General features: G+C 38.5%; 1 protein-coding gene across 1 annotated transcript; it reads left to right on the top strand.

Annotated features, from left to right (window-relative positions):
- The first annotated feature begins 22,753 nt into the window (after nucleotides 1-22,753).
- Nucleotides 22,754-23,800, top strand: LOC110934090. The gene has a single exon (XM_022177283.1). The coding sequence runs from the start codon at nucleotides 22,754-22,756 to the stop codon at nucleotides 23,798-23,800; it is 1,047 nt and encodes a 348-aa protein (XP_022032975.1).
- Nucleotides 23,801-24,636: the final 836 nt, after the last annotated feature.

Here is a 24,636-nt window from a genome sequence, read left to right as displayed (position 1 = left end):
CTGGCAGTATTTTATTCTTAAAATCCTAACTTGCCGGAGCTCCCAAGTTGGTAATCGTGGAGCATGAATCAGCATCATTCTTAAAAGGTGTTTTTTGTGAAAAATTAAAATTGTTAAATTTTTTTAAAGTGTGACTTGCCGGAACTCCCAGGTTGGTAAGTTTGGAGTAGGAATCGGCATCTTTCTACAAGTGGTAAGGTTGATAGATAAACCTACAAGTGGTTGATGGTTATACTTACAAGTGGTTAATCAAGGTCATTAAATTGAACTTGATCTAACTGTTATTCAAAATGATTGATAAACAATGTGATGACGATAACCCCAATTTTACAAGTGATAAAATCAACAAAACTTATTTTCCGGAAAAACCATTTTGATTAAAACAAATTTAAGTGTTTTGAAATCATAATGGGAAAATAGTTTGTTGTCAGGGGGAGTTCTGATTGTTTACGCCAAAAGGATTGAGATTTGAAGTAATTCACATCATGTTGTTAATTTCTTGTATAATTTGTTTTCAAATTTTCCCAGAAAATCAAAATTTGAAACATATTTTGATTTTAGGGGGAGTAAAAATTTTAGAAAATTTAGAAAATTTAAAAAAATCCAAAAACATGATAAAATCAGAAAAAGCCAAAAACATTGAAAAATTCAAAAAGGAGTTTGATTGTGAAAAGAGGAAATGATAGTACAACAGTGGACTATCACAACACGCTAAAGATATGAAATGTTTAACGTAATAAATGATCTCACTGATGATATGTCAGTAGATTTTTACTCATTTAGTAGATTGTTTTCGAGATATAAACCTAAATATAATTACTTACTTATATCGTGGGGAACATCTCTCGGATATATGGGTAACCCCCGAAATCTTGTTTGAAAGATTTTATATTTCTGATATACTAGGTCTTTGTACGTGGTGATATCTGAGGTATTATACCAGGACTTCTGATTTTGTGGGAGCAATAGCCTAGTCCTCATATAATACTTTGCATAAGCTTTAAATCTTAAAGCCAGCCCTCAGCATAAAAATGATGAAACGTTGAAAAATGCTAATCATGTGTTGTTGAAGAAAAGATCCCCAAGCGGGACACACCTAAAGTCGAGCCGTCATCTCTCTGATTGAACAGAAGTTCTAGCCTGAGCTCTCACGGTCTCGCATTTACCCGTTTACAGATATCATTAGTGTACATTCACCTGTAAGACTTAATACAGAAATCTGGATACAGGAGTATATTCTGAGGTGGGACACGTGAATAAGTTTAAGTGCTTAGAAACATTAATTCTCGTATGTCGAAGCAGTTGAACTTTGTGTAAAAATTTAAGTGGATCAGTATACTGACAATCTATGTGAATCGTTTAGAACTTAAAAATGTTTAAAGCTTAACGGTGTTAGTGATTTGTCTCATAAAATGATATGATTCTCTTACACAAACTCACAAAAATATTGTCTGTAAATATTCCATTATTACATTTCATTAAAACTAAAACCCAAAAAGATTTTCAGTGTGTTTTAGCATAAACTTTGGAAAAATTCAAAAAGATTTTCGACAACTGATGTTGAATAGCTGATTTTCAAAATTCCAAGTGCTAAACATGATGAACATCAATTTGAGGGGGAGTCTATAAAAATAAGAAAATTTGAATGGTTTTGCATACAAGTGGTTCATCAGAGATTAACATTGTAAAATCATTTCTTGAGTGATTAATTCCTGCAAGTGATATATAAATTTGTCAAATTTTAAATTTATGAAATTTATTGTGAGGTAGAGATGTGTGCAGGTTTGAAAGATGAAAATAGCCAGGTTCCGATTTTTGAGGATTCTGTTTCTGAGTAGAGAGCCAGGTCACAGATCTTGGGATAAAAGATGAAAGAGCTCAGTTGATGGATCATTATTCAAGGGGGAGTCTGAATAGTAAAGAGCCAAGTTCGAATCTTGTGATTCATGCTAATTGCTGATGCTGATGAACTTAAGGAATCAAGAGATCTGATCAAGAGAATTAGAGTGAGGTAAGAGCCAGGTCGAGATCCTGGAAATAAAGAAAAGAGAAGACTGAGGATGTTTTACACTGTCAGATACTTCAGAAAGAGCTACAGACTGATAAAGACTGAAGACGTTGAAGACTTGTCACACCCCTAATTTCCACGTGTCACCGGTGGGCCCGGTGGGGAGTATAGTGACGTAGTTGGCATCATCATAGACAAACAACACAATATATAAATGCACAGAGGAAGCAAAGATAGATTCATTTCAACTTTAATAAAGTGTAATATCAAGTATCACTAATAGTTGAAACGGATCCACAGGCGGATCAAAATAAAATAAGATAGTGTTCAACAGATTTATTGTCATCCAAGCTTGCGAGACTTATTGTGGACGCTCTAGAAGACAGCCAGCCTATTTCGTGTAGTACCTGCACTTAACCTTTTGGGAAAATACGTCAGTTTACACTGGTAAATACAATTTAACTGACTCATTTTGAAAAGGTTGAAAATTGATTTAAATGCACATGGCATAAAAATATTTTTAATAACTTGGAATAATTATGCAATATAATCTTGTAAGGGATTTACATGTTACTTATGCGTTTAGTAGCCCGATCCGTAGACCGGGTTAAAGATTAATAGACACACCACAATATAGAGTTATACACTGACGGGTGTACGCCTACACCCCGTGCTCAGGTCGTGGCCATCTCGTAAGATGATGCCAAGGATATCCGGGACATGGTCATTAACCCCCCAAAGGCTTTAAGCAATAAAACACATTCAAAACAAGGCATCTCAATAAATTTAACCTCTATTCGATTAAAGAATTCGATGCCGGACCAAGCGGTATTTTATATACCGTATCCCAAGCCCGTATAGGGAAAATAAGTTAAAAGTATTTACCTTGGTAAGTATAAATCACAACTAGCAAGTGAAGGTAGCTTTTACTGGTTCTTCTATTCTGGAACAAAGGTTTATAATAACCTATTAGATTCCTAACGGATCTTTATTTAAGCCTAAGCTTAGACCGGTTAGTTTTAAGGACGATACGGTTCAAACGCACGATTAAGCGAAGACCGGGTAGAACGTGATTTAGACCCGACAAGTTTGAATACTTGTATAATGTGGGTATGCTAAATACATTCTGGATTTTGAGACAAAAATGATAATGTTTGACCCGTTTCGGTTAATTTATGCAAACTAGTTACATAAATCGAACCGAACGCTAAAAGTGCGTTACGGGTCTCCATAAGAGTCATATGCAAGTTCCCTGAGATAATATGCTCTAAATATGTCATAATATCAGTAAGTTATGTTCTATTATGCCCCGAATGAATTTAAACTCAACTTATGCCTTATAAGGGCATTTTAGTCATTTAAAAGATTATAAAAGAGTTAAATTTTGTAATCTGAGTTGTAGGTCTGATTCCTACAGTAAAAATACTTAATTTAACATATTATAGCAGTAGGGTATGACCCATATATGAAATTTATCATTTAAAATCAAACTATGCACCTTAGGGGTATTTTGGTAATTTCACAAGGGCTAAAAGTGTCAAAACTGGAAACCTGAGTTCAAAAACTTATACTTACTATTATTTTATAAAAATATACTAAGAATGTCAGTAGGTATCAACCTTATATGTTTAATATGGTTATAGCGCATACTAGGCGTTAAAAACGCTTAAATAGGCGATTTAGAGCCGTTTCCGGATTTTCAAAAGAAAGCTGATATTTTTATATTTCCAGGATGCTCAAAATAATTTATTTAACAAATGAAATCAGTGGAAAAAGGTTTGGGGTCAAAAAGATTTATAAAACTCATTTCATGGCTTAAAAGGGTAAATTCGGTATTAACCGAATTAAACTTAGAGACCTATGATACGATCAGCCAAAAAATTAAATACAAATCTCCAAAAATCCTAAAATATTATATAATATCAGTGGGTAAAAAGTTTTATAACAAAAAGTGGGTTTAAATAGGCTATCCGTTAATTACGCCGTTTACTTAACATAAAGCTTTCAAATTACGATATTGAGCATAACTCTAAATCTGGACCTCAAACTGATATCAAATTTTTGGTGCGAGTTTATAAATCAGTAACAAACATTTCTACTCTCTCACATTTTCAAAAAATCGCGTTTTATAGCAAAAAAGGCAAAATAGTCATATTTAAGCATAAACCGGTAACATGCATATGAATCGGACAAGTGTTGAACCAAGTTTGTAAAATCTCAGAGAGTTGTACATATATAAAAATGGTCCAAAATAAGCTCTAAGACAGATCTCAAACATGCATGCACGGATCCGAATCGAGAGTCAAAGAAAAAGTCATTTTATGAGACTTTCGGTTCCGATCCGGGTTTAACTGAAAATTGTCGAGTTGATTAAGATGAAACATGTTCTTACATTAATTATAAAGTTATTTTGATGATCAAACAAGTTGCATGTGACCTACATTGCTATTTATGCTAGATTTTGCAAAAACGCATTCTGTTGACTTTTTAAGAGCAACTTTGACTCGACAATAATCATGCTTAGAGTGGGAATCAGAAAATACCCTTTTGAGGGTTTGTTTCCCACATAAATACCAACTTGTAGGTACTTCCAATTTGAGAAATGACTGAGCCATTCTCGTTTAATCGTAAAGTCAAACTAAATTTACGACGGATTGACTTTCGGCTAATAATCTAAGCTAGGACGAATTAGAGAAGAGTATGAACACTTACAAGAGTCCTAATAAAGCTTAGAGATCACTAGGAAGGTGTCTTGTCGTCCAGAAAGCTCCATGAGTTGATCTTGTGAAATTTGAAAATGCAAGTGTTCTTGGTTTTACTACCTCAAGTGCCTTTTATGCAGATTTGATCTGATTTTAAGGTGATACAGGTGTTGTGAGAAAGTTACAAGTGTCCTCAATTGCATGTAAGTCCATTGGTGAGTTTGGGAGGTGATTACAGCTGGTTTCCACTCGCAAAACAGACCTGGAACTGGCAGATGTGGGTTTTCTGTCGCTGGGCAGGCCACGCGGCCCGCGTAAGGGTCCCCAGGCGGGCCGCCTGGGTCTTCTGATCCACCAAAACTTTTTCAAAGTTTGCGTTTTGGTCCCTGGTCCTTGGTTACGAGGTTTTGGCCATCTATCTTGCTCGTTAGACCTTCAAACTTGATTTTTAAGGACCTTGGGACATTTACAAACATAGTAAAGTCCTTGGTTAACTTTGCGCTCACCCGAAAAGTCATGAATTTCGACGTTGACGCATTTAGCCCTTCGTGCACGGTTTTGGTCATAACTTTCTCATACGATAACGAAACTTCATGAAATTTTTATCACATATTCCAGTGAGTATATTTTAGCATTACAAAGCTTCGAGTTTGCCAAAAGATCAATCAGAGGTATAAATTAAACATGTTGACACGTTTAGCCCCTGTAGTTTGTAATTCCTCACTTTCTTACATTTTCCGCTTTGTATGATCCATGATTTAACCGTTTGAGACTATAAACATTATGTAGGGTTATTTTAGAGCCTATCTTTCCATTGTTGACACTTTGGACCCTTATAATTCCATAGTTTTACTGTTTGTCAACTTTAGTCCCTCTACAGTATGTTTTCACACATTCAAAGCCCATGACACGTGTCATTGCATTATTGGACATAAATTTCCGAGGTGTTACATCCTCACCCCCTTAAAAGAAATCTCGACCTCGAGATTTACTGGAACGAATGAGGGTACTTTTCTTTCATCGTAGATTCTACCTCCCATGTGTATTCGGGACCTCTACGGGCATCCCATTTGACCTTAACAATAGGTATGTACTTTCTTCGGAGCTTCTTCACCTGTCGATCCTCAATCGACAATGGTTTTTCCACAAACTTCAAACTTTCATCAATGTGTATATCTGTATGCGGTACGACCAGTGATTCGTCAGCGAAACACTTCTTTAGATTACAGATGTGGAACACATTATGTATACTACTAAGTTCTTCAGGTAAGTTTAGCTTGTAGGCAACTGATCCGACACGTTCGATAACCTCAAAAGGTCCTATGTATCTCGGGCTCAGCTTACCTTTCTTACCAAATCGCATCACCCCCTTCCAGGGTGATACCTTAAGCAATACTTTGTCACCTACTTCGAAGTGAAAAGGCTTACGCTTTGGATCTGCATAGCTTTTCTGCCTATCTTGGGCAGCTTTCAAACGATCGCGAATCTGGACAATTTTGTCCGTTGTTTCAAAAACCAAATCTGGTCCTGATAACTGAACTTCCCCTACTTCTGCCCAACAGATGGGTGTTCTGCATTTTCTACCATATAATGCCTCGAAAGGCGCAGCCTTAATACTAGTATGGTAGCTATTGTTATAGGAGAACTCTATCAATGGTAGGTGGTTATCCCAACTGCCACCTAAATCAATCACACATGCTCGAAGCATGTCTTCCAATGTTTGGATGGTACGCTCACTCTGTCCGTCTGTCTGCGGATGGTAAGCCGTACTAAAGTTTAAGCGCGTACCCAAAGACTGTTGGAAACTCTTCCAAAAATGAGAGGTGTATCTCGTATCTCGGTCAGAGATAATCGACACTGGTACACCGTGTAAAGCTACGATCTTATCCACATACAATTGAGCTAACATGTCAGAGCTGTAAGTTTCCTTAATGGGAAGAAAATGTGCTGACTTGGTTAGCCTATCTACTATAACCCATATAGTATCATTTCCCTTCCTTGTCTTGGGCAATTTGGTGATAAGATCCATTGTCACCATCTCCCACTTCCACGTGGGAATTTTAGGTTGTTGAAGCAAACCTGTCGGCTTCTGGTGCTCAGCTTTGACTTGTGCACAAGTCAGACATTTAGCTACAAACGCAGCTACAGACTTCTTCAAACCAATCCACCAGTAGTTTGCCTTTAGATCCTGGTACATCTTATCAGCACCAGGATGAACGGAATATTTGGAGCTGTGGGCTTCCTGGAGGATAACATCTCGAAGTCCTCCATAAACTGGAACCCATATTCGCCCATTCAGTCTTAGCATTCCATCCTTATCATAGGATAACTGCTCCTCAGTTACTCCTAGCTTTTCTTCAGGATAGTTAGCTTCCAACACAGCTTCCTTCTGTGCAGCTAACATCCTTTCGTTCAAATTATTCCTTATTTCTATGCGCTTGGCATTGATTCTTATCGGCTTCACTCTTTCTTTTCTGCTCAAGGCGTCAGCAACTACATTTGCCTTGCCTGGATGGTATCTTATCTCACAGTCGTAGTCATTTAAAGTTTCCATCCATCGTCTTTGTCGCATGTTCAAGTCCTTCTGATTGAACAAATGTTGAAGGCTCTTATGGTCCGAATAGATTACACACTTGGTCCCATACAAGTAGTGTCTCCAAAGTTTTAATGCAAATACGACCGCACCCAGTTCTAACTCGTGGGTGGTGTAGTTTTTCTCGTGCACCTTTAGTTGTCGTGAAGCGTAGGCAATGACCTTGCCTCTCTGCATGAATACACAGCCCATGCCAGTGTGTGATGCATCGCAATACACCACAAATTCTTCCATACCATCGGGCAATGTTAATACTGGTGCATTGCTCAACTTCTTCTTCAGAATGTCAAAGGATTCCTGCTGCTTAGGACCCCAATCAAACTTGATCTTCTTACGTGTCAACGAAGTTAGGGGCGCAACAATCCTTGAAAAATTTTCGATGAATCGCCTATAGTATCCTGCTAATCCTAGAAAACTGCGAATCTCGGTAGGTGTCTTTGGCTCTTGCCAATTCATAACTGCTTCTACCTTAGCGGGATCTACTTGGATACCATGCTCACTTACCACATGTCCAAGGAATTGGACTTCTCGAAGCCAAAATTCGCACTTTGAAAATTTGGCATAGAGCTTCTCATGATGTAGAAGTTTGAGAATACAACGAAGGTGTTTCTCGTGGTCAGCCTGGTTCTTTGAGTAGATAAGGATGTCGTCAATAAAGACGATGACGAATTTATACAGATAAGGCTTGCAGACGTGATTCATGAGATCCATGAATGCGGCTGGTGCGTTAGTGAGCCCAAAAGGCATCACTAGGAACTCGTAATGTCCATAACGAGTCCTAAACGCTGTCTTGTGTACATCCTCATCCTTGACCTTCAACTGGTGATAGCCTGATCTCAAGTCGATCTTTGAAAAGTAGCTTGCCCCTTGTAATTGATCGAACAGGTCGTCGATCCTGGGCAAAGGATACCTATTCTTGATAGTGACTTTATTAAGCTCACGGTAATCGATGCACAGACGCATCGATCCATCCTTCTTTTTGACAAACAAAATCGACGCTCCCCAAGGAGACGAGCTAGGTCTAATAAAACCCTTAGCTAATAGATCATCTAACTGCGTCCTTAACTCCTTCATCTCCGTTGGTGCCAACCTATATGGTGCTCTCGCTACTGGCGCCGCACCCGGAATGATGTCAATTCGAAACTCCACTTGCCTATCCGGCGGTAAGCCAGGTAGTTCGTCCGGGAAGACTTCAGGGTTATCCGAAATGACAGGGATACCCTCAATCTTTGGCTTAGGTTCATCAACAGTAACTTGTGCCATGTAAATGACACAACCCTTCTGCACACATCTGGATTCCTTGAGCATGGACACTTGCTCAGGCAATCCATGCTGGGTATCTCCTTGGATAGTGAGTGACTCACCGGACGGAGTTTTAACTACCACTTGCTTTCTGTTGCACACAATCTGGGCTTGGTTATGTGACAACCAATCCATACCTATCACTATGTCAAAACCGGCTAGCTTAAAGGGAAGTAAGGATAATGGAAAAGAGTGATTCCTAATGGATATAACACATCCATCTAAAACAGTTGAGGCGGTTTCTATGGTTCCATCAGCTAATTCCACCTCGTATTTCACACTTAAGGCCTTTACAGGCAATTTTAACAATTCACAGAACTTATTATCTACAAAAGACTTATCTGCTCCAGAATCAAACAAGACTCTATCAAAAACATCGTTTACAAGAAAAGTACCTGTGATCACGTTGTCATCTTGAACAGCTTCCTTAGCGTCCATCTTGAAGACTCTTGCATTGGTCTTCTTTCCATCATCGGTTTTCTTAGCGTTCTTTGGGCAATTAGACTTTATGTGCCCTTTCTCGTTGCAACCGTAACATGTTGCATCCTTCAGACCCTTACACTTCAAAGTGGTATGATCAGTAGATTTGCAGATTCCACAGGGTCTCGTGTGGGACTGCGATTTCGACTCTAAGCGACATTTCCCAAAATGATTCTTCTTGCAGGTTTTGCATTTGGGCTTATCCACTGATTGTTGCCCATCTCTCTTAAATCCCGACCCTTTCCTGTGGTCGTTATTCCCTCGGTGTTTCTTCTCCGATCTCCGTGAGGTATCGTCCTCACGCTTCCTCTTATTCTCTTCCGAGTTCCTAAGAGCTCTCAACCTGACTACGTCCTGGGTGAGAGAGAGGGATAGATCAGCTACTGATCTGAACGTTGTAGGCCTCGATGCCTTGACACTTGCCTTAATCTCAGGGGCCAAACCCCCAATGAAACGGGCAATCCTTCTTGGCTCTGGGGTTACCAAGTATGGAACCAACCTAGATAGGGTATTGAAAGTGGTGAGGTATGCCTGGCAGTCTAGATTTTTCATCACCAAAGATACGAAGTCTGACTCGATCCTTTCTACTTCATGTTGTGGGCAAAAATTCTCTTTAATAAGGGCTACGAACTGATCCCATGACATACTGTAAAGTGTGGCCTTTCCGGCAGCTTGTAAGAGAGATTTCCACCACGCTAGTGCGTCCCCTTTGAACGATTGGGATACGTACTTCACCACATCCCGATCAGCACACCCGCTGATGTCTACCACTGTATCCATTTCGTCTAACCAGGTCATGCAGTCAACCGCTCCCTTCTCCCCAGTAAAGTCCCGGGGTTTACATGAGACGAAATATTTGTATGTACATGACTTATCACGTGGTTCTGACTTATGCTCGACCTTCTTTGACGGGATACTGTTTTGGTTGGATGAATGTCGCTCATCATCCTTCTTGAGCTCATCTTTCTTAGATGCATCCTTCTTAGAGAGTGGTTTGGTATGAGCCTCCGAATGACCCTTGGCCTTGGAATGTGGCGCGGACCGGGTCCTACTTCGGGTCCTACTTGGTTCATTATATTGCCTTTCAATGGCTTTGGCAACAACATTTTCTACTAAAGCTTGTAGCTCCGCACCAGTTATATGTATTCTAGTGTTATCTGGGCCTTCCTCTGAGTGACTGGTTACTTCTTCAGACTTAGCCATGTGGCTTTAGGTGCTACATAAAAGTAAGGACAAGGTCTATTTAGAAGCCTAAACAGTATTATCGTTCTTGACGATTTATTAACCATGGTAAATATGAGCCATATTAGTTAATTAGTTTCATTCAGGACTTTTTATTAGTTACTTTACCCTAGAATGAAATATATGTTGGCACAATAGGCCTAGTCACTTGGACAAATTTCTAAATTTGAATCTAGATTCTATAGGATTAAAATTTGAATAATTAAAACAATTAATCCTTTTCTTGGCAGGGGGTCCATAAACCACGGTTGCCTTTTTGTTTCGTATGACATTAGTTATAACCCGTAGGCATTATGTCACAATCAAATATATATATATATAGAATATAAATTTGGATAATTTATTAAAAGGGTGACATGTGTGATTTTACGGATCACACTAGCCAAGAATGCTAACATGTTTACAGATGTTAACAGAGATTGAATCTTTTTAAACAGGTTCTACCATATAGGCCAGGTCTTTAATATGACATTCAAGCTAGGTTTTACCTTTTTAAGATTCTTATTATTTAAAATGGTAAATTAAAATAATACTTGCTATTTTTTTTCATTTATTCGTATATTATATTTATGCATATAATTTAAAAATGAAAAACTTAAATTGACCATTTCAAATAAAATTAACTAACAAGAGTTTGCCCTAAACGGGACTTTTACACAAATAACATACCCACGCAGGGGCTAAACTAACAAACAAACCCACGCAGGGGTCAAACAGAACAACATACCCACGCAGGGGTAAAACAGAAAGGAAAAACATACCCACGCAGGGGCAGAGTACAGAAATAAATGTCCTCGCAGGGACATGATTAAATAACTAGCAAACAAAGGATTTAGTAGTCCTTCTTGCTTTTTCCCTTGATTAAATCAACCATCTTCTTAAACATCCCACGATTATGCCGACGCTCTTCCCGTAACTCATGCCGCATCTCACGTCGCACATCATTTATCCATTGAAGGATTTCTTGAACTTGTGGCGGCGACATCATCGGTGCCGGTGGTGGTAGCGGATATTGCAGTGGTTGAGGAGGCTGCGGCTGCTGATATCCATATGATGGGTATCCATAGGTCGATTGTCCCGTAGCCCAGGGACCTCCAAAAGTACCTTCCGGATTGAGAGAGTTGTAGTTCGCAGCTACCTAGTAGGGATCCTCTGTAAAGTTATAACCTGGGGGAAAAGTCGGCTCGAAGGGATTGTATGCTGCCGCGCTAGTAAAAGCAGGGATTGGGTCTCCAAAACCCTGTGGTGGTGGTGGTGCGATTGGCGCAGATGTTACTTCTGAGACGGGGTGTGAAGATTCTCCCATCTCTGGTTCTTCATGAAGTGGCGAGTATCGGCTGCTACCTGAATGTGGAGGGGTGCCGATGCGTATTCCCCCTCGTGTGGACATCCGTGCGTTCCTTCCTCTTCGCCTCGGAGGCGGAGGAGGCAAAACCGGAGGTGGTGGCGGCGGTGGAGTGACTACATCACGCCGGAAATCCTCAGAAAGATTTTGCTGCTGCTGTGGCTGCTGTTGATGGAGGTGCAAGGGAGAGCTGTGCTGTGGCTGGTGCAGGGGAGAGTTATGGTAACTAGGGGTAAATACCTAGTCATGCTGCCTGAATCTCTCCTCAAAGCTGTCGGGACCATTGTATGGTGATCCCACAAAAGGTGACCCATCAGAAATCTCGATAGGGTGGTTCGGAGTTCCAGATGGTGGCATTGAGGGATCGGTATCTTCATCGACCTCCATCGCATTGTCGCCAGGGAAATGGTCTTCTGGTCCAAGTGGGTTAAAACCCATAGGCACATCAAGGTAGTCAGCAGGGTTGAACAGGCCTTGGAAAACAGGTGATGGTTGGTCAAAGGGTGACTGGTGTCCTTGGAGAGGAATATAGGACTTGTGAGAGTTGTGGGGCTCATTTTCTGATTGAGGCCCAAAGGAGTGTGGGATAGAAGGTGAGGTACTCTGTGAAACCGAGTGCCTTGCGGGTTCAGTAAAAGATCTCCACAGATTTTGAGCATCTGTGTTATGGGAGCCTGAAGGTGTTCGCCTATGCGAAGGTCCGGCTTCATGGTCGTTTGGGGCTACATATGCTCCTTGTCCCCTTCCTCTTCCTCTCATACGTGGCGGCATTTTGTGAACCTGTCAAAAATGAAACAAGTGACACAACAAAATATATATAAGACAAAGTTAGAAAATAAAACAAATTTTGGATATTTCCTAAGTTCTTTGTCTAGACTCGAGAATCGAGGAATGTGCGATTGTGTAACTGAGATTAAACACAAAAGACTAGTGTTTAATTCACTCAGAGTTGGCTCTGATACCAACCTGTCACACCCCTAATTTCCACGTGTCACCGGTGGGCCCGGTGGGAAGTATAGTGACGTAGTTGGCATCATCATAGACAAACAACACAATATATAAATGCACAGCGGAAGCAAAGATAGATTCATTTCAACTTTAATAAAGTGTAATATCAAGTATCACTAATAGTTGAAACGGATCCACAGGCGGATCAAAATAAAATAAGATATTGTTCAACAGATTTATTGTCATCCAAGCTTGCGAGACTTATTGTGGACGCTCTAGAAGACAGCCAGCCTATTTCGTGTAGTACCTGCACTTAACCTTTTGGGAAAATACGTCAGTTTACACTGGTAAATACAATTTAACTGACTCATTTTGAAAAGGTTGAAAATTGGATTTAAATGCACATGGCATAAAAATATTTTTAATAACTTGGAATAATTATGCAATATAATCTTGTAAGGGATTTACATGTTACTTATGCGTTCAGTAGCCCGATCCGTAGACCGGGTTAAAGATTAATAGACACACCACAATATAGAGTTATACACTGACGGGTGTACGCCTACACCCCGTGCTCAGGTCGTGGCCATCTCGTAAGATGATGCCAAGGATATCCGGGACATGGTCATTAACCCCCCAAAGGCTTTAAGCAATAAAACACATTCAAAACAAGGCATCTCAATAAATTTAACCTCTATTCGATTAAAGAATTCGATGCCGGACCAAGCGGTATTTTATATACCGTATCCCAAGCCCGTATAGGGAAAATAAGTTAAAAGTATTTACCTTGGTAAGTATAAATCACAACTAGCAAGTGAAGGTAGCTTTTACTGGTTCTTCTATTCTGGAACAAAGGTTTATAATAACCTATTAGATTCCTAACGGATCTTTATTTAAGCCTAAGCTTAGACCGGTTAGTTTTAAGGACGATACGGTTCAAACGCACGATTAAGCGAAGACCGGGTAGAACGTGATTTAGACCCGACAAGTTTGAATACTTGTATAATGTGGGTATGCTAAATACATTCTGGATTTTGAGACAAAAATGATAATGTTTGACCCGTTTCGGTTAATTTATGCAAACTAGTTACATAAACCGAACCGAACGCTAAAAGTGCGTTACGGGTCTCCATAAGAGTCATATGCAAGTTCCCTGAGATAATATGCTCTAAATATGTCATAATATCAGTAAGTTATGTTCTATTATGCCCCGAATGAATTTAAACTCAACTTATGCCTTATAAGGGCATTTTAGTCATTTAAAAGATTATAAAAGAGTTAAATTTTGTAATTGTTGTAGGTCTGATTCCTACAGTAAAAATACTTAATTTAACATATTATAGCAGTAGGGTATGACCATATATGAAATTTATCATTTAAAATCAAACTATGCACCTTAGGGGTATTTTGGTAATTTCACAAGGGCTAAAAGTGTCAAAACTGGAAACCTGAGTTCAAAAACTTATACTTACTGTTATTTTATAAAAATATACTAAGAATGTCAGTAGGTATCAACCTTATATGTTTAATATGGTTATAGCGCATACTAGGCGTTAAAAACGCTTAAATAGGCGATTTAGAGCCGTTTCCGGATTTTCAAAAGAAAGCTGATATTTTTATATTTCCAGAATGCTCAAAATAATTTATTTAACAAATGAAATCAGTGGAAAAAGGTTTGGGGTCAAAAAGATTTATAAAACTCATTTTATGGCTTAAAAGGGTAAATTCGGTATTAACCGAATTAAACTTAGAGACCTATGATACGATCAGCCAAAAAATTAAATAAAAATCTCCAAAAATCCTAAAATATTATATAACATCAGTGGGTAAAAAGTTTTATAACAAAAAGTGGGTTTAAATAGGCTATCCGTTAATTACGCCGTTTACTTAACATAAAGCTTTCAAATTACGATATTGAGCATAACTCTAAATCTGGACCTCAAACTGATATCAAATTTTTGGTGCGAGTTTATAAATCAGTAACAAACATTTCTACTCTCTCACATTTTCAAAAAATCGCGTTTTATAGCAAAAAAGGCAAAATAGTCATATTTAAGCATAAACCGGTAACATGCATATGAATCGGACAAGTGTTGAACCAAGTTTGTAAAATCTCAGAGAGTTGTACATATATAAAAATGGTCCAAAATAAGCTCTAAGACAGATCTCAAACATGCATGCACGGATCCGAATCGAGAGTCAAAGAAAAAGTCATTTTATGAGACTTTCGGTTCCGATCCGGGTTTAACTGAAAATTGTCGAGTTGATTAAGATGAAACATGTTCTTACATTAATTAAAAAGTTATTTTGATGATCAAACAAGTTGCATGTGACCTACATTGCTATTTATGCTAGATTTTGCAAAAACGCATTCTGTTGACTTTTTAAGAGCAACTTTGACTCGACAATAATCATGCTTAGAGTGGGAATCAGAAAATACCCTTTTGAGGGTTTGTTTCCCACATAAATACCAACTTGTAGGTACTTTCAATTTGAGAAATGACTGAGCCATTCTCGTTTAATCGTAAAGTCAAACTAAATTTACGACGGATTGACTTTCGGCTAATAATCTAAGCTAGGACGAATTAGAGAAGAGTATGAACACTTACAAGAGTCCTAATAAAGCTTAAGATCACTAGGAAGGTGTCTTGTCGTCCAGAAAGCTCCAGGAGTTGATCTTGTGAAATTTGAAAATGCAAGTGTTCTTGGTTTTACTACCTCAAGTGCCTTTTATGCAGATTTGATCTGATTTTAAGGTGATACAGGTGTTGTAAGAAGGTTAAAAGTGTCCTCAATTGCATGTAAGTCCATTGGTGAGTTTGGGAGGTGATTACAGCTGGTTTCCACTCGTAAAACAGACCTGGAACTGGCAGATGTGGGTTTTCTGTCGCTGGGCAGGCCACGCGGCCCGCGTAAGGGTCCCCAGGCGGGCCGCCTGGGTCTTCTGATCCACCAAAACTTTTTCAAAGTTTGCGTTTTGGTCCCTGGTCCTTGGTTACGAGGTTTTGGCCATCTATCTTGCTCGTTAGACCTTCAAACTTGATTTTTAAGGACCTTGGGACATTTACAAACATAGTAAAGTCCTTGGTTAACTTTGCGCTCACCCGAAAAGTCATGAATTTCGACGTTGACGCATTTAGCCCTTCGTGCACGGTTTTGGTCATAACTTTCTCATACGATAACGAAACTTCATGAAATTTTTACCACATATTCCAGTGAGTATATTTTAGCATTACAAAGCTTCGGGTTTGCCAAAAGATCACTCAGAGGTATAAATTAAACATGTTGACACGTTTAGCCCCTGTAGTTTGTAATTCCTCACTTTCTTACATTTTCCGCTTTGTATGATCCATGATTTAACCGTTTGAGACAATAAACATTATGTAGGGTTATTTTAGAGCCTATCTTTCCATTGTTGACACTTTGGACCCTTATAATTCCATAGTTTTACTGTTTGTCAACTTTAGTCCCTCTACAGTATGTTTTCACACATTCAAAGCCCATGACACGTGTCATTGCATTATTGGACATAAATTTCCGAGGTGTTACAAGACTCGACACTGAAGACTCGTCAACATCCTTGGAGGAGTCTGTTGGTGCATACGTCTGTCGACTTCGTCTTGTATCGAGTCTTGTATTCACTTAACTAGATCAGGGCACGCAAAACAAGAAATGATGTTGTGAATTGATTTCGCACGAAATAGAACGTTGCTATTTCGCACGAAATAGCAAGGAGCTATTTCGCACGAAATAGCAAGGTGTTATTCCGTGCGAAATCACATCACTATATATAGGTGAGGTGCTAAGTCATTTGTAACTTTCCGATTCCAGAGCCGAAGTGCTGCTGATGTGTCTACTTGCTGTAAAACTTTGTCAAATCAATTAGAAAGACAATTAAAGTGAATATCTAGCTGAATCGAACTCAATACGTTAGTTCCCGCCTCTCATATTGAGAAGAACACCTCTAAACAACTCGTTTTGATCGTGAAAACGATCCCACAATGTGAAATACAACAAGAGCTAGCTAGTTTTTGCTTCATTAGGCACCAAAGGGTTAGCAAAAACATATTTTCCTAAAATTAAAACTAACCCTTGTTTCATATCAATCCCTTTTAACCAAATAAACTAACAGTGATTATAAAAATATATAACAATACCTCATCGGATGAGGTCCCATCAGTCAAGGGTTCTTCTTCTTCCTCCTAAACAATCACAACAAGTAAATTAGATCGGTAAACAAAGTCCAATCAATGGCCTCTAAATGTTGACAGATATCATAAGAAGAGATTAAGACTAAGCTCCATGTCAAATACAAGAGGAGCAAGCTATTGCTTTATTAGGCACCAAAAGTTTAGCAAAAACATAATTAACCCCCTTGTTTCATATCAATCCCTTTTAACCAAATCAACTAACAAATAATAAAAATTTGACATACCTCTTCTTCTTCTGATGAGATCCCATATGTCAGTGTCACCTAATCAAACAATCACAGCAAATAATAAATTAGTTCGGTATGAAAAAATGAGGAATCACCAAACATAATTTCCTAAAACCGTTGTAAATCCAACTAATAATAATAATAATAAGTTTATGTGATTTTAATTTTTGATGTAATACCTCCTGTTGTTGACCCAATGATTGGTAGCTTAAAGGTGGTTTGTTCCCACAGGAGGAATGCACTTTAAGATAAAATGTTTTGGACCACAAATCCCACTTGATGTATTCCTCGGTAGTAGGAAACCTCCCTGATTGAAAAAAGTCTACAATTTCGATAACCTGACTCTCTGAAAGATGAAAAGCATCATCGATGGAGTTAAGCTCTGTCATGTTTCAATGTAGCAATTGGATTATCTCTCCACAACAGATAATCAATGAAGATGTTCCTACTAAGGTAACCAAACTTGCACCATTTCTAACTCATCTGAATGGTTTGTACAGCATGACGATACAAGTCTACAACCACACCTTCGCGTACAACCACACCTTCGCGTACCGGTGACACCGGATAAACTGAACATGGAAATATGTGCCCTTAAAGGTTTAAAGTTCTATCACGTCACAACACGTATTGAGAAAGAGCTGGTAAAAAACTTTCGCGATGAACCCGTGTACCCTGTAATTGCTAGTTGCTACATGTTTGATCTCACATCAGAAAAGGCAAGTAAAGCAACCCCTCAAAAACCTTATGTAAGAGTTTGTCCTCTGAAGCAAAAGACAGAAAAACGCCAAAGTTACATAATACTTATAACGGGCATACACATCACATCAGATAATCGAGTAAGTGTGCAATTGGAAAATTCATGAGGCAAATTGAGAGTTGAAAATCAAGGGCATACCTGGGTAACAGCTGTGTTTATCAGAAAAATTGGCGTACCCAAGATGTGAGAAGAAAAGTTATAGATATGTTGATAATAAACACTTTTTGTATAGACAACTTATTTTATGGGATTAAGCTCTTCCATTCACTCCCTACTTCCTAGGCAACCAAGTAGATCATCAATCCCATAAAATAAGTTGTCTATACAAAAGCTTAAGTGTCTATTATCAAAATATCTACAACTTTTCTTCTCACATCTCGGGTACGCCAATTTTTCTGATAAACGTAGCTGTTACTCAGGTATGCGCTTGATTTTCTACTCCCCATATGCCCCACGAATTTTTCACTTGGATACTTACTCGATTATCCGATGTGATGTGTATGCCCGCTATAAGTATTGCGTGACTTTGGCGTTCTTCTTCCTTTTGTTTCATAGGACAAACTCTTACATAAGGTTTTTGAGGGGTTGCTTTACTTGCCTTTTCCGATGTGAGATCAAATATGTAGCAACTGGCAATTACGGGGTACCCGGGTCCATCGCGAAAGTTTTTTACCAGCTCTTTCTCAATTCGCGTTGTGTCGTGATAGAACTTTAAACCTTTAAGGGCATAGATTTCCGTGTTCAGTTTATCCGGTGTCACGGGTACGCGAAGGTGTGGTTGTATCGTCATGCTGTATAAACCATTTGGACGAGTTAAAATGGTGCAAGTTTGGTTACCTTGACATCTTCATTGATTATCTGTTGTAAAGAGATAATCAAATTGCTACATTGTTTGGGCTTCCACATCCGGTATAGAATGGTCATAAAGTAGGCTGAAGCAAATGCCACACAATGACCGGTAAATTCCTGGTCCCAGACCTCTGGAAATATATCTTCAAATGTGCAAGTAAATGGTTGTTATAACCTGCAAAATTAAATGTTGTCACATTCAGCTTTTAGGCATTATGATATAATAACATATTTAATATATGGTCTAGAATTTAAAAAGTCTGATGTATGTGTATAGTATATATACTAGGTTAGTAACCCATAACAATCCCATTTCATTCACATCTTTTTCAACTTCATCCATCAATCAATTTTAAGAATATGATGAAACCCATAACATGATGACCTCAATATCATAAAGCACCAATATAAATGTGTAATTTAATAGTGTTTTGTCTGAATTATTAGTTTAAACATGATATTAACATGATTTCCACTGTGAACTAGGGTTGTAATGTAAATCCATATAGAAAACAATGAGATAGATGACAAATAACCCTTTATTAGTTGAAACGGGTCAAAACGTCTCGTTTAACTTAGAATTATGAATCCAAACCAAAACCAAGTCTTAGTACTATTGTTGTTCTACAATAAAACTTGGTGTTGAGTTGACGCCTAATATTAAGTTAAAAAACTAACACCTGTCTTTGTATTATTTCATGTTTCGTTACAAAAATATGTTTTGAAAATTTAAAAGCTTTTGAAATCTCTCTTTCACACATATACACACACACAAATATATGTGTTTGTTATCCTCGTGAAAATGTGTATATGTTTATATCTTATTTTGTTAACCAAGTCGTCCATTTTATGTGACAATACTAATCATTGTGACAATAAAATGATATGTGACGAACCGTAGTGGTAAGTTAAGATCTCGACATCTTAGTAGTAAGACTACATGGTGTTCATAAGTGTTAACACAATGATATGAAGATGAATCAACACAAACAACAAACGATAAACAACAAAATAGCGACAAAACAGGTGACAAATCTCTTATTAAACCAACCGAAAACTTTACCTCCCCCCCCCCCAATTTCCTAAACAGATCTTACAAAAGTAAGATCAGAACAATACAGAACGATACAGAAAATACAGTACAATCTGATGATCATCAACAGATGATCATCTACCAAGAAGCAGCAACAGTCTCTCAACAACAGTGAGAGAAATCACAACAACGGCTGCGTACAAACCCTAGATATTACAGAGAAAATTGAGAGTGAAAAAAATGTATTGAATGAATATCTAGAAGACTCTGCACTCTTTTATATGCCAGCAATCCAAAGTTACACTTTAGCCCAAAAGTTAATACAAAGATGATCGCAGTCCTCCGAATGTTACAAATAGCCCCCTCAACTTGCATATACTCCTCAACTGGTTGTAACAACTTGCAACAACCTGAACCAACTTAACCAAAATAAGCTGATATGAACAACAAACCAGCCCACTTATAAAGCACATACAAAAGATTTAAAGCCCAGATTTGAATGATAATAAAATAGCATAGTATTTTAACATCCCGTGTAATACTCCGAACCTTAATGTGCTGGTTATAAACGTGTGAAATATGTAATTTATATTTCATATATTGTTAAACGAGTAAGATGATTGTGTGAAAGGTGAAATATCTTGACAAACCTTGGCTAATATAGGAGACCGTTAATATTAATAATTAAATATAATATTTTTTTTACCTTACTCCGTTTTTAATGAAACTTTGGTTAAAACGTAGATAAAAATATGCTCATTCTAATGACATATTCGTCGTTTTATAAAACGTCATGTTTTAAAAGTTATACAAGAAAAACGAGTTAAGCAGCTGAATTAATATATATAAGCAAGCAAGCTAGCAGGTCAAGCAGGTAGGTAGGCACGTCAATTGAATCACACATCGACCACCAGGAAGGGATTTGAGGTGCCTGCTTGCTTGCTTTAAATAACAGTCTCAGTAGTTTGTTTAGGTACTAGTTTCTTTAACGGGAATGCTCTAGTATAGAGAATCCTGAGTATACGATACCCCGTTGGGTGTTGTTAGTAGTCGTTTTTGGAGCGCGAGTAGGAGCAGGAGTAGGGTCTACATCAATGTGCCGTAGATAGTTTTGAGATATACTCTCGTTTAAGTTTATGTTTAGTTATTTATTATTTATTTTTAGTAGTTAATATTAGCTTTATTATTAGTAATAATATATTAGTAGTAGTAGTGTTAGTATTATTTTTAGGTACTAGGGTTATTGTCAGGGGCGGGTATTGGCTAGCCTAGCCTTAGTTAGGCATGGACTGATCACCCATGCTTAAACAAGGTAGGGTTAACCAATATCCAACCATGATAATGACTAGTTAGGTGTACCATTACCTAACCTCGGATTATGTACTTGTGTCAGGACCTTGAGACATAACCCAATCGTACTAGCGTCTGTTAAGCAATTGCTAATCAGGTGAGTCATCATACTTGTCTTTTAAACTGTGATAGTATACTCGTCCATAACTGGTAATAATGAGAGTGCTGCAGTATGCATGTGTCAGTAGGGGTATATGGGATCCTATTATGCTTAATGAGGTGTGTCACTCTGGGAAGGGTAATAAGGTGTTGTACCCACAAGCACTTCGTGCTTATAAGGTCCAGCGACACACACTCATACCTATGTGACGGCCGTAGTGGGACACAGCTGGAGGACCAGTATGTCTCTTGTACGGTGGTTTGTGACAAGTCAAATGTGACCTATAAGGTTCAATGAGGCCCAACCTGACTATAATGTGGTCACATGCCCATATTGTGTATGCATATAATGTAAACTGTGGTCTGTTTTTATAAAAATTGTATAGTATCAGCTCACCAGTATATATCTGACGTCGTTTTGAGTATACTTATCTCAGGTGAGCCATGAGGAAAGCTATAGGAATTACTTGACAATTGTGGAGTTTTTAGAAGATCAAGGAGTTCATAGTCGCCAAAAGTTTGTAAATAAATAAAGTGTTGTACTCAGACTATTATAAGTTTTAATCAAAGTTTAGTTTGTTTCCGCTGTAAGTGTATCAATTGTGCATAATCACCCGGGTTACGGGGTGGGTGTTACAGTTGGTATCAGAGCCCGAGGTTTTAGCGAATTAGGTATTGGAGGAATGCCTAAGCTTTAACCAGTAGTTCTTTAAAGATTAATAGCACACTCAGACTAGGCCAAATAACATGTTCTCAGGAAAAGTACTTGCATAGTCAATTGAGTGACGCTAGAAGAAGTAAATTATGTTGTGCCTTTCTATATGCTATATATATATACACACACGTATATATATATATATATATATATATATATATATATATATATATATATATATATATATATATATATATATATATATGTGATGTATATAGTTGTTATATTATAATGATGTATCATACATACTAGTAACTCTTTATACTCATATTCCTATAGGAAGGAGACAATGTCTGAACATAGAAACAAGGGTCTAGAAATAATCAGAATAACAGAAGGAGAGATGAAGATTCTTATAGGACTCGAACTCCCTCTCATAGTGTCAGGTCCCGGTCTAGTACAAGCATGCGTCTAAATACTGAGGATATCCACAATATAGCTGTGGAAGTGCCTAAGGTAATGAAGAATGCACAAACCGGTAATGTTAACCAATCTGGAGAACGACATGAAGAAAGCTCAGCAGCCTCCACGCCAGTACGAAGGGAAGGAATGGGCGAAAGGAAAAACACTATTGCAACCATGCCACTAGAAGGAAAAGGTGAATATTCCAAATCAAATGAATGTACTTATAAGCACTTCATGTCCTGTAAACCTCAGTCCTTTGACGGAAGAAAGGGAGCACTAGAAGCTCAAGACTGGCTCAACAGAATGGAGTCAGTGTTAGACATATGTGAGTGTGATGACCGTAACAAAGTACGGTTCGCCGTACATATGTTTGAAGCTGAAGCCCTTCACTGGTGGAATATTGTGGTCCGAACAGAGGGAAAAGAAAAGGTTAAGGAGATGAAGTGAGACTGAGCAACTGGAAGTGGAATTCTTTCAGTTAAAAATGGGAAATAAAACCTACCGAGAGTATGTTTCTCGTTTCAACGACATATCTCGACTGGTTTCTTATTTAGCATTGACTGAGGAACAACTGATCAATAGGTTTATTTGGGGTCTACCCTCTGAAATGAGGGTGTTTATCAAATCCAAATCCCCCAAGACTTTTGCAGAAACTGTTGAGGCTGGCGCTGTCATGGCTGCCGAGATGATTATGCGGCAGGCTGAATCTCCTGCACCAAAAAGGAAGTGGGAAGAAAGAAAGGGGGACACCCGGAATAACAACTTTAAAAGGCCTAAAACATTTCCTCAATGTCAAAATTGCAAACGCTTTCATACAGGGGAATGTCGTTTTCCTTGTCCAAATTGTAAAAAGATGGGTCATGCTCTTCAAGAATGCAAGGAAAAGAAGAAGTGTTTCAAATGTGGAGACCCTAACCACATGAGATCTGAATGTCCCGAACTCAAAAGAAATGACAGGACACAACCAAATCAGCCAAAAGGGCGTGCATTTGTACTCACCATGGAAGAAGCCAAAACCAATACAGACGTTATCACGGGTACGTATCTCGTAAATGATGTATATGCGCGTGTGTTATTTGATGCCGGTGCAAATAGAAGTCTAGTGTCAACTTCCTTTAGACCTTACTTGAACCAGGCATCCCAAACTCTAGATCATGCCTTTACAGTAGAAATGGCTGATGGAAGTCAAAGAGAGATAGTTGACATTGTTAAGAATTGTAAAATAAGTTTAAACAACCATGTTATCCCTATAGACCTAATGCCTATGGAACTTGGAGAATTCGACATAGTCATAGGAATGGACTGGTTGACACCATATCATGCGGAAGTTATATGTGACAAAAGGATCGTCCGACTCCGATTACCCAACGGCAAACAGCTAACTGTATCGGGAGACCGCACTGACAAGACTAAGAACCTCATCACGATAGCACAAGCACATAAATGCCTAAGGAAAGGGTATGTTGCCTTTTTAGCATATGTCATAAACACTACAGAAAAGCAGAAGGTCGAGGACGTGCCAGTAGTATGAGAATACCCCGAAGTGTTTCCCGATGAGCTCCCGGGACTACCATCGGATAGACAGGTTGAGTTTCGCATTGACCTAGTTCCCGGTACATCACCGATTGCTAAGTCGCCGTACCGACTAGCCCCAACAGAAATGCAAGAACTCAAGAAGCAACTACAAGAGTTGCTTGACAAGGGGTTTATCCAACCTAGTTCGTCACCATGGGGAGCACCCATCTTGTTTGTCAAGAAGAAAGATGGGACGATGCGCATGTGCATCGATTATAGAGACTTGAATAAAGCCACTATAAAGAATAAATACCCTTTGCCCAGGATCGACGACTTGTTTGATCAATTAGAAGGGGCAAGCTATTTCTCTAAAATAGACTTGAGGTCTGGATACCACCAAGTGAAAGTTGCACTAGAAGACATACCTAAGACTGCCTTCAGGACTAGGTATAGTCATTATGAATTTTTGGTAATGCCATTTGGATTAACCAACGCACCTTCAGTGTTCATGGACCTCATGAACAGGGTTTGTAAACCTTACCTCGATAAGTTTGTGATCGTTTTTATTGACGATATCCTTATCTACTCTAAGAATGAGGCAGAACATGAACAACACCTGAGAGCAGTCCTTGAATTGCTCAAGAAAGAAAAACTCTATGCAAAGTTCTCTAAGTGTGAATTTTGGATACATGAGGTGCAATTCCTAGGCCACGTGATAAATGAATGTGGAATACAAGTTGACCCTGCAAAGATCGAGGCCATCAAGAAATGGGAAGTACCGAAGAATCCCACTGAAATCAGAAGATTTCTGGGGTTAGCAGGATACTATAGAAGGTTTATTCAAGACTTCTC

This window comes from Helianthus annuus, chromosome 4, assembly GCF_002127325.2.
Source record: "Helianthus annuus cultivar XRQ/B chromosome 4, HanXRQr2.0-SUNRISE, whole genome shotgun sequence".
NCBI classification, from domain to species: domain Eukaryota; kingdom Viridiplantae; phylum Streptophyta; class Magnoliopsida; order Asterales; family Asteraceae; genus Helianthus; species Helianthus annuus.
The sequence above is the reverse complement of the archived record's forward strand: the minus strand, read 5'-3'. Positions and strand labels throughout refer to the sequence as shown.

Bases quoted from the DNA above. Each gene is read 5' to 3' on its own strand.
- LOC110934090 (XM_022177283.1), top strand. From the start codon at position 22,754: ATGGGAAATAAAACCTACCGAGAGTATGTTTCTCGTTTCAACGACATA.